The sequence below is a fragment of the Bos taurus genome, chromosome 16, assembly GCF_002263795.3.
Source record: "Bos taurus isolate L1 Dominette 01449 registration number 42190680 breed Hereford chromosome 16, ARS-UCD2.0, whole genome shotgun sequence".
Lineage (NCBI taxonomy): Eukaryota > Metazoa > Chordata > Mammalia > Artiodactyla > Bovidae > Bos > Bos taurus.
The window spans coordinates 50688129-50699545 of NC_037343.1; the positions used below are offsets into that span (position 1 = coordinate 50688129).

General features: G+C 56.5%; 1 protein-coding gene across 2 annotated transcripts in view; it reads right to left on the reverse strand.

The window, feature by feature from the left end:
• The window catches only part of PRKCZ (protein kinase C zeta), a 99489-nt gene extending 88073 nt beyond the window's left edge, over positions 1 to 11416 (reverse strand). The window contains exons 1-4 of one of the 2 annotated variants that reach the window (NM_001077833.2): positions 11229 to 11416; positions 6910 to 7031; positions 5903 to 5992; positions 5438 to 5488 (exon numbers count right to left, since the gene is read on the reverse strand). In NM_001077833.2, the coding sequence (NP_001071301.1) occupies positions 5438 to 5488; positions 5903 to 5992; positions 6910 to 7031; positions 11229 to 11305 (340 nt within the window). In that variant the 5' untranslated portion in view covers positions 11306 to 11416. The remainder of the gene's footprint in view (positions 1 to 5437; positions 5489 to 5902; positions 5993 to 6909; positions 7032 to 11228) is intronic. The other variant, XM_005217021.5, reaches the window with a different exon arrangement.
• Position 11417: the final 1 nt, after the last annotated feature.

Below are 11417 nucleotides of genomic sequence, written 5' to 3' on the forward strand. Positions count from 1 at the left end.
TAAGACAGTGCTGAAAGACATTAAATGACAAAAATAAGCAAAAAGAGATCTCATGTCTATGGACCAGAAGATTTAATATTGTTGAGACATCAAAAAAGTGTTAGTCGCTCAGTCATGTCCCACTCTTTGTGACCTCATGGACTATAACCTGCCAGGCTCCTTTGTCCTGGGGTTCTTTGGGATTCTTTGTCTTTGGGGTTCTCTAGGCAAGAATACTGGAGTGGGTTGCCATTTCCTCCTCCAGAGGATCTTCCCTACTCAGGTGGGGTGGTGCATTGCAGGCGGATTCTTTACAGTCTGAGCCACCAAGGAAGTCCCAATACTACTCACAGTAATCTAAAGAGTCAGTGTATTCCCTACCAAAATTCCAATTTTTTTGCAGAAAAACGTCCTAAAATTAATATGGTATCACAAGGGATCGAGAATAGCCAAAACACTCTTGAAAAAGAACAAAGCTGGAAGATGCACACTCTCTGGTTTCAAACATTACTGCAAAGCTACAGTGATCTAAACTGCGGTGCTGCATACAGACAAGACATATGGGCCAGAACAGAAAGCCCAGAAATGAACCTCACAAGTTTGGTCAAATGATTTCCAACAAGGGTGCCAGGACCATTCAATGGGGAAAGGACAGTCTTCAACAAATGGTGCTGAGAAAACTGGACGTACACATGTAACAGAACAAAGCCAGAGCTTTATCTAACACCATGTGCAAAAGTCAACTCAAAATGTACCAAAGACCCTAAGAAGAAAACAAAGGACCAAAGCCTCCCCACAGGGGATTTGGCAATGATTTCTTGGAAGGAAAGCTGTGAAAAACCTAGACAGCATATTAAAAAACAGAGACATCTCTTTACTGACCAAGGTCCATAGAGTCAAAGCTCTGGTTTTCCAGTAGTCATGCACGGATGTGAGAGTTGGACCATAAAGAAAGCTGAGCACCAAAAAATTGACACTTTTGAACTGTGGTGTTGGGGAAGACTCTTGAGAGTCCCTTGGACAGCAAGGAGATCAAATCAGTCAAAACTCAAGGAAATCAACACTAAATGTTCATTGGAAGGACTGAAGCTAAATCTCCAGTACTTTGGCCATCTGATGCAAAGAACTGACTCATTAGCAAAGACCCTGATGCTGGGAAAGATTGAGGGCCGGAGGAGAAGGGGGGTGAAAGAAAATGAGATGGTTGGATAGCATCACCGATTCAACGGACATGAGTTTGAGCAAACTCTGGGAGATAGTGAAGGACAGGGAAGCCTGGTGTGCCTCAGTCCACAGGGTTGCAAAGAGTCCAGCACAACTTATCGACTGAACAACAGCAAAACATGCAACAAAAGAAGAAACAAATTGGAGTTCATGAAAATTTTATAATTTTGTCACCACAAACGAAGTAGGAAAAAAACCTCAGAATATGAGAAAATACTTGCAAATTGGTGTATCTGATATGCTGAGTAGGTAGAGAACTTCTAAAACTCAACAACAAAACAACCCAATTCAAAGTGGGTGAAAAACTTGAGTAGACATTTCTCCAAAGAAATGGCCAACAAGAACTAAAAAGATGCTGAACATCACTGACCATCACGGGAACAAAAATCAAAACCACAATGAGACACCACCTAACATCCGTCAGGAAGGGTACCATCAACAAAACAGAAAACAAGCAGCACCAGGGAGGAACTACGCTGGTGGTCCAGTGGCTTAGACTTCACGATCCCAACGCGGGAGGCCCAGATTCCATCTCCCGTCAGGGAACTGGATCCCACAGGCCGCAGCAAAGGGTTTGCACACCCCAATTATAACGAGAGATCCCATGTTGCACAAGGAAGGTTGCAAGGGCAGCAATGAAGATCCCGCACAGCCCAGAGAGACCAGTGTCAGAAACAGGAGATGAGCACTGGTGAACGCAGGGGGCGAGGAGAGCCACTGCGCACACTACCGGTGGGACGGAAGACGGTGCTGCCACTGGAGACAACAGCACAGCAGTTGCTCGAGAAATTACAACCAGAGCCAGCATTGCTGTTTTCAGTCGCTAAGTCATGTCCGATTCTTTGCGACCCTGTGGAGTAGAGCATGCCAGGCTTCTCTGTCCTTCACCATCTCCCAGAGTTTGTTCCAACTCATGTCCATTGCATCAGTGATGCCATCCAACCATTTCATCCTCCAACCTAGGAATTCCATTTGCGCATATATACCCAAAAGAACTGAGAGCAGAGTTTCAAGGAGATATTTGCACACCTGTGTTCATAGCAGCATTATTCAGAGTAGCTAAAACACGAAGTAACCCAGCTGTCCATGATCAGATGACAGATAAACAGACTGTAGTCTGTCCATACAACGGAATATGTCTCAGCATTAAAAAGTGAGGAGAATCTAACACCTGCTCCAGCACAAATAAACCCTGAGGACATGATGCTGAATGAAACAAGCCAGACACAAAAGAAAAAAATCCTGTGTGATCCCACTTCTAGGAGGTCCCTGGCGTCAAAATCATAGAAACAGAGAGTGGGAGGGTGGGGGCCAGGGGTTGGGGGCCGGGTGGGGAGAGTTTCATGGGGACAGAGCTTCGGTTTGGGAAAATGAGAAAGTTCTGGAGATGATGGTGGGGATGGTTGCACAACAATGTGAATTTAGTTAATATCAACAAACTGTATACTTAAAAATAGTTAAGATAGTGAATTTACATGTACTTCACCATGGTAATAAAAACTGGAGGAAAAAAAAGGAATGAAGTTCTGATACATGTTACAACATGGATGAACTTCAGAAACATCACGCTAAGTGAAAGAAGCTACCACAAAAGACCACATATTGTACATTCCGTTCCAGGCAATGTCTACACAGGGTGACTCCGTAGAGATGGCACAGTCTGCTGCCGTCAGGGGCTGCATGGAGGAGCCACAACTGCTCGGGGGCTCAGGTTTTTCTTCCCAAATTGTCTCAGAAGCAGGCAGAGGTGATGGACTTACTAAACGCCACTGAATCTGTTCAAAGTGGTTAAAATGGTTTTATGTTAGGTGTCTTTACACAACTTTTTAAAAACCCGAGAGAACCGATTAAATTCAGGCTGTGGACTTGCACAGAAGGGGCTCTGCTGCCAGGAACGCAGGCTTGGCAGGTGTGGCACGGCCCTTCCGGCCAGACGCACCCAGGCACCCCTGCATCGGCATCTCTACAGCACCGTCCTTCTCCAGCCACGGCTTGTCACACCGTCAGCCCTCCGCGTGGGGTCCTGACCCGGATCATGGCTGCCACTGATCCCTTCTCACTGACCACGGCCTTGGCAGGGAACACAGATGCAGGTGCTAGAATCACACCTGTAGCTGGGCCATGGTGGGACCAGTGGGAGTTGTCCTGACTGCCGGAAGGGAACAGTGCGGGCCGTCCTGACTGCCCAAGGGCACCGTCACAAAGAAGCCGGACAAGCAGAACTCGGAGGAGATGCCACCTCTCACACTCTGTCCGCTCTCCTCTCTGCCCACCCCCACCCCACCCCCCACAGCACTGCTGGAATGTTCCAACACCACCAAGGGGCCTGGAGCCTCGGAGCCGCCCCGGGTGAGCATCTCAAGGGCCTGCTGGCGAGCAGAGACGGCACCACATTCCCCGAATTCCCACACAGGGACACGGCCCTTCCCACACGTTATCCCATGTCAACCTCCAGTAGAGACCCCGTGACACCAGGAGGTCGCCGGGGTGCTTGAGTGCAGCCCCCACTGCCATCCCCTATGTGAGACCCCGGATGGGGCAACATCCACATGAGGATCAAGCCAGGAGGGCACCAAGGCAGGGACAGAAAGGGCAGACTTGAGCCCTCAGGCAGCACAGCCAGGGCCCTGGGCTAAGCCAATGGCTGGCTCCTGCCCCGGGGATGCTGAGACGCGGAGGTGCTGGATGTCCCTTGTGCCCCAGGTCAGCTCTGGCTGCTAGAGACGGCTCTGGGCAGACAGTGAGCCAGCCTGTCACTCTGGCTGAGAGTTGCCCACAGAGCACAGTAGAAAGGGCCTCGTCTCCAACAGGAACACCTCTCTCATTTTACCTTTCCGTGTGTCTGAAAACACAGGTGAGATGTACCAAGTGTGATGCTGCCCCTTCCAGGAGACGTGGGCACCCAGGCAGGAGGTCAGGTGGGGGCAGCCACATGGGGATGAGGACCCCGAAGCCCCTGTGCAGCCCACCCATCTCTGAGCCCCCCACTGACAGGCTCCTCTCTGTCTACCCACCCTACCCCCCAAGGTCCTGCTTTGACCACATCCTTGCAGGTTCAAGTACACGCACAGCAAAACTGCACATGCGCACAGGCGCCTCCCATCAGCTCCTCCCACTCTGGCCAGAAAGTCTCACCTGCAGGACTGGCTACTGCCGCCCACCCCCACTTCTCTAGGCGACTTCCAGGCCTCAGAATCTCCAGGCCCCTCCCCTTGCCGCCTTTAACTTTATTTACCATAGTCTGACACCAGCTGGGACCTCCTGGGCTCCTCACATTGCTCCCCCAAAACTGCCCTTCACGTCTACCCCCACGACCACCACTGGGGCAGCACCTTCTGCCACCCCTGGGCTGCTCCAACCTCTTCAGGCTGCCTGCTCCCCTCCTGCCAGGATTCCACAATCAAGATGTTTCCCCGCCTTGCTGGTGCTCCTTCAGGGTCCCCTGTTCTCCTCGTGGGACCCCAGGCCAGCCCTGCTCACTGGCCACTCCGACCCTCGGTCTCAAAGACCCCCAAACCTCTCTTCAGCCCTGATTTCTCCCCTAAATCCAGGACTCACAAACACAAGGGCCCACTGAACACCCCTGGGGGGTGCACACAAACTCAGCCCGGCCTCTGCTGGAATCTGCTCCCACCCTTGAGGACCCCTGCCAGGAAAGGGGCTGAGCTAGGTCCTCCAGCACCATGGCATGCCCTCAGCCCCATGCCAGGGGCCAAGCACAGTCCTATAAGCTTCTCTGTGCTCCAGTCAGTAGAGGCTGCCCTGAAGGACAAGGTGGACCAAACTGCCCAGGGTCAGGGGCCTTTGGGGTGTGGTCAGAAGCTCTTCTCCGACCCACTGCCCCTGGGACCTCACCTTCAACCCACAGACCCTCCGCGAAGGAGAATGGGGCCAGTAGGAGTTGGGACAGACACACGGGAGCCGCATCCAGCCATCCCAGCCAGGGTCCTGCCTGCCTGGGGAGGTCAGGGTGTTTCCGGGATGTTTCCTCATGGCACCGCTGGCCAAGCCGATGCCCTGTCCAGTGGTGGCACTGGTGCCTGAACACACACAGCCAAGGGCAGGGGCACCAGTAAGAACCCCTTGTGAGGCCACACCAGCTGCCCACTCTGTCCTCACACACTTCACGAGGAGCACTGAGCCCCAGGCCATCCGGCTCCCATTCTCCCCTCCCTGGCGTAACAGACACGTCAACCCACAACCAGGACACGCGTGGCAGGAGGACGGTACTCACTGTCTTCTCCCGGACAGGGCATGCCTGGTTCCTTGGGGATGCTGGGGAAAACTGCATGCAGAGAGAGCCAGAAAAAGAGTGAAGGTCAGTGACCACTGTGGCCTCGCAAGGAGCCCTGCACTGAGTTTGACTGCCCATGGAGCCCCATGGCCTGCTCTTGCCAGATAATTATTAAGGCAAAACCTTGGAAACCCTGCACATGGACAGGGAGTGAGGGCCGATCACCAGAACCCAGGCTTCCGTGTCCAGTGAGATGACACCTGACTGACTCCTGACAAGTAAGAGCGGTTTTTATCTGGGATAATAAGACCTAAGAGCAAAAAATGAAACCAGATTGCTTCCTGTTCCACATTCTTAAATCCTCTGCATCCTAAGATCTTAAACCGTGATCTGTGTGGCTTCCGGTCTAACAAAGCGCCCAAGTGCCCACCCCCACCCCCAGAGCGTCCACTGGCCGGCACTGACCGTGAAGGGTGAGCCCTTCATCCTTGTGCTGACAGGACAGGCGGAAGGCCTCCTCCAGCTCCATCTGGGAGGACACAGTGCAGGGGTCACCTAGGCAGACGAGAGACACAGCTGAGGCCACTGCAGGCCCGAGGCAAAGGGCTTCACGGTGGTGAGCACCCAACCTTGGGAGGGCAAAGTGCAGCTGCTAGTGACCAGCCGCCCAGGGCAGAGTTGGCCGGTCCCAGAGTGAGTCACCCCCTCAACCCAAAGGCCCAGGTCAGAACCAACGAGCCCCAGAATGGCAATGAATTCACCCACAGCTCCACATGGGGTGCCAAGCTGGGCAGGTTTCCTGGCCTGAGAGAGAATGAGCACCCTTCCTATCCAGTCCTAGACCGGAAGGAAGGGCTCCTTGTCTACTGAGGCTGGACAGGAGCACAGATGCTTGGACAGCCAGAGCCAGGACAACGTGGCCTGGCTTCAGTGGAAAGGCACGTGGCCAGAGGTCTGCCTGCCCCTACCCTGCCCCACTCCCATATCCAGGCTGAGAGCTGCTGGGCAGGCCCTTCTGAACTGTTTTCCAAACCCTCCACTATCTCAGACGTGTGTCTGGCTACAGGAAAGGAGGGAGGGAAAGGAAAAGAGAGGTGGACCCTAGGGAGCTGGCCACCCTCCCCTCCCCATTTCCCTGAGAAACCACAATTCAGCTAGCAAATCACCCGCCAGAAAAATCCAGAACATGAGGAACGGGGTCAGGAAGGTTAGGACCCACACAAGGTGGGGGGGACTCCTGCAGCCTCTCCCCGGGGCCCAGCACCAGAGCTGGCCTTGACGGGGATGACCACCCCCGAGGGACCCTCACCCTCGCCCCCTAGTCCCTCCATGACCTGCCACAGCCTCTTCCCTGGAAACAAGAAGCTAGTTAATTTGAATCGCTTAATCCCAGGGCTGTCTACCTCCACAGGGAAGGGGCCGCGCCCAGGTTTAGAAAGCCACTGCCCGACCACCACACCCCCCAGGCCCACCTTCATTGTCCACCCACTTAAGGGTGAGCGGGTGGCCCGGGTGCAGCCAGCACATCTCCCGCACCTCTGCGCAGAGCTCGTCGAAGGTGGTGGCGGAGTCCAGGCTGGTGATGAGGAGGTCCCTGGGCGCAGAGGACACACAGGTCTCACCAGGGAGCACATTTAAGTCACATAAGATACTGATGATCAACTAACCAAGTTGTTGATCAAATACAGGAAGCTGTGTTGTCCCCAAGGGTATGATAGCTCCCCCCGCAACCCGGAACCACTGCCCACAGGCCATGTGAATTACACCATGAGTACCCTGGTGCAGAAACACGCATCCTGGCACCTGAACGTGCCTCCGAGGGGCAGAAGGACAGGGTAAGGGGGAGTCACCCAGGAGGGGTGGGCGCAGCTGGACAGACTGTTCAGTTCAAGCCCGCAGGCCTCATTACATCATCCCACTACCTCGATGGCGCCAACAGGGCCACATGGTATCCAGGGTGTGAGACCTTTGAGAGGTGGGAAGTGGTGGGGGGTATGGGGAGGGGGACTAACTTATCACCCCAATGTCACAGCCTCTTGAAACCCTGGAGGCACCATTCGACAACTGCCTTTGGTAGGGCCACAACATAATTCCAGACCCAGTCTGTTGGGAAAACCAAGTCCCAGAATGCCACTGCCTTTTATCTTTTCATCCACACTTGGGATATAAAAGCTGGATGGTTGAAGACAGCCCAGGGATTCATGGTCAGTCTTTGAGAATGGCCCTTAGAGGTAAGGCAAGCCAGCACCAGGGAACACTCGACTCCCTAGGACAGGGAGGGAGGGGTGTTCACCACCCCCATGCACTGTCCCCACATCACCTACCACCCAAAGCAGGGCTGGTGTTGACATGGGTAAACGTACGTCTGCTGAGACTCTGAGCAGGAATCACACAGGATACACTGAAGTTGGGGGAAGTTTATCCACATCTGACACCACAAGGGTGGGAGCCTCTGAAAAAAGTTTTGAAACACCCCCAACAAGAGAAACACAGGGTCCACTGAGCATTAACACCAATGGCTTCTGAATTCTATCAAATGCGTGTTGACAGAGCGTCTCGGTCCACCAGGTAACAGACCCAGGGCCACCAGGATCCAGGATCCATCTGCTGGATGCCCGTGGCAGCCCGTGTCCAGCCCATGGCTCGCTCCCTAGGGGGTGGGGGGACACAGTTGGAACCCACCCCATCTGCTCAGACCCTCAGCGCCCACCCCAGGGCCCCAAGCTCACCAAAGCCTGTGGCATCTTGGCAAATGGGGAGACTGAGGCATAGAGGGGTCTCACGGCTTATCAGTGGGGGCCCCAGAGACCAGGCCCCCCCACTCCCACATCTCCCAGACCTTGTACCTGTGCCACCCGGCACACCCATCAGTCCCCCTGTCACAGGGAGCTCTGGAACTGAGTTTGCCACCCATCTATCCCTGGGTGGCAAACTATCTATCCCTGCCCCACGATCCTCCCCCACAGTTCCACCCCCAGGTGGTAGCTAGTCCCCCTGCCCGGTGCTTCAGGGCCTAGAGGTCAGGTGGATGGCTCCCCAGTGGTCTGGAGGCAACCGACACCAGGCTGAGGTCATCACCCAGTGACAGCACTTTAGCTCTTCCCTCCACCCCACAACCTGAGCACAGCGGGGAAAGGTCGTCCCACTCCCTGACCAGGTCTCTGACCACCACCCCGAGCATCACCCCAAACCGGAATCAGGCAGCCTCTCTGAGCAAACAGCTCAGACAGAGCCCTGGGCAGGGGCAGCACCCACGAGGCCACCCAAGCCTCATATGCAGCCCAGGCTTTGAGTTCTGGAAACCAGGCTTGAGCTGGAGAGAAGAAGATCCAGCCAGGTCTTTCTGTCATCTCAGAAAACCAGGCAGAGCAGGGTCTCCAAACCCAGCACACTTCACCCGGAAACCCCCCAAAACACAGGACACCCCTGAGACTCCAGTGACCACACCCTCAAAAAGCCCCACTGGCGAGGGGGTGACCCTAATCTCAAGCCTCCGGAGGGCCTGGGGAGGAGAGGGGATGGGAAAGGGTGATTGCAGAAGCCATTCCGGGGCGGGGGGGGGGCCCTGAAGACCCCTATTTTTAACAATAGTGTCTCCAGTGTATCTGACCCTCAGCTCCTCGCCCAGGTGCTTAAACAGAACCTCCCTCCACGGGCCACAGGGCAGGGACAAAATTTCACTTGGACCTTGGGGTTTGGATAAGTGAGCGAGGATTCTGGCGGACACTTTCTGGAGCCTGCGTCAGGTCTACCATCCCTGAGGACTAAGTTTCCCAACCCAGGCCCCTCCCCAGGCAACAGTGCAAAGCCTTTAGGAAAAGCACTGGGAAGAGAAGAGGAGCTCAGACAGGGAAGGGACAGTTAGCCTGGGGCAGAAACAAGAAGGGTGGATGCAGAAGGAGGGAGGAGGCATAAAGAGGTGGGAGCCTCAGTGGGGAGGAAAGAAGAGGAACCAAGAGGGGGAGGGGAGGAAAGGAGGGGGCTGGGGAGGAGAGAGGAAGGGGCACAGGTTGGAAGGGGAAGAAGAGGGAAGAGTGTAGGGTGTGGCCTCATCTCCAGGAAACCGGACTCAACAGGTCACATTTCCCAAGGTAACCAAAGCGCTCTCCAGGGGCCCAAGCTTAGGGGGTGGGGATGGCGAGGGGCGGCTAAACAGGCTGCTCGGCCAGCACTCCCAGGGACTCCCAGAGCACTGCCCGGACACCGGCCGAGTCCACCTCCCCCTCCCCTCCCTGGGCGCAGTGCCGACTGGAACTCGTCCCTGGGTGGAGGGCTGGGGGTCTGGTTCCCACCTGCCCTCTGCCTCTCCGGGTGTGGACTTCCTCTGGCTAAGGATCAGCTCTGATTTCCACAGTCAGTCACTAGTTGCTCAATCCCACGGTTCCAGACAGAAAAGAGGACTGTCTGATGTATGACTGCCACTCGTCCCTCTCAGACAAGCCGGGACCCAGCTGACACCTCACCAGCTTCAGTCTGCAGTCCACCTTGACAGGCCAGAAGATACGATCCCTCATCCTCTTCAGGTGGGATGGCCAGTCATCCCCCCCACAAATCCTTATTCTCTAGGGCACCACCACCAATTCCCTTCCCACCACCTCACCCCACACCCACACTCCCAAGGCAGTCAGGCTGCGGACAGCAGAGAGGGCAGGTGCGTCCTGACTGACACCCCAAACAAGGTGTGCTCTCCAGGTCAAGAGCTGGGGTTTCCAGGCCCTATACTCAACCACCAAGTTCAACTGCAGGTGGCATTCAGCTTCCCCACCCCCCAACCCCTCAGAGGCGACCCTGGGGGCAGCCGCCCGATTTGGGGGCTCTTGGAGACCAACAGGAGCAGAAGGCTGCAAAAGCCAAATACCCTCATTCTCCCCCAGTATCTGCGTGCACAGTGCTGGGGGCCGCAGCCTTCTCCACCCCCACCAGGACTGTCCAGCGGCCAAGAATCCAGCGAGCGCCGGGGCCAGTCCAGGGGTCTGGCCACTGACCCCTGTGGACGCCGGTTCGCCCATTTCACAGAGAGGCAGGTCAAATCCAGAGCACCGAGTGTGGACAGTCGCAGGGCCCCAGGCCCTCCAGGTGCCCTCCATTCGCGCGACCCCCACGGCTCACCGCACCTGCCCTTCTCCCGCACATAAACTGGTCTTAAACTGAGATATCCGGTCGGGTAAATTGGGAAAAGTTTACAAAACCTCTGCTTTTAAAACCTGCCAGCAGTCTTCACAATTTGACGAAAACTTTCTTCCTTACAGATTGCGGCCTTAACATACCGGCCAACTTCCCAGGGAGAATGTCAACACGGGGCTCGGAGACGCGGAGAGCCTCAAGGTGCCCGTCTTCCGCGCCACGGGCCCCCTCCGGGCAACTTCCAGCCCAGGACAACCCCGTCGGAGCGGGGAGAGACCCGCTGACCCGAGAGGCAGCGGCGCTCGGAGCTGGGCCGGCGACTCCGAGCCGGGGTCGGGACGGGAGGGCGGGTGCACGCAGATCCAGCCCTGCCCGCAAGCTTTCCCGTCTGTGAAGTCCTAGTGAGGCCGGTGCGCCCGCATCGCCTGGGGCAGTCTCTAAGCGCGGGCGCGTCCAAAGCTCCTGGGACCCCCTGGGCCCGGAGGGGCCTCGTTGTCCCCGCCCTCCCGCGCCACCGCCCGCTGCCCCCAAACCTCGGCCTCCCGAGCGGAGGCAGTACGGTCCCCGACGGCCAGCGCGGTCGGGGGCAGCTTCCTGCGTCCGGCGCTGCCTCGACTCGCACAGCCCCCGCCCCGGCCGAGCCCCGCCGTCGGGCGCTCGCGCTCACCCGCTATAGTGCGCCTTTAGGCGGACGCGGCCGCGGCCGCCGCTCCCGTCCATCTTGGGGCCCGTCCTGCTGGGCATTGCGCGCTCCGCCGGTCGCCGTCAGCGCCGCGCCCCGGACACTCGGGCCATGGCGCGGGGCCCCAGCGGCCGAGCCGGGCCGCAGGTGGGGCCGACGGCGGAACGCGGAAGG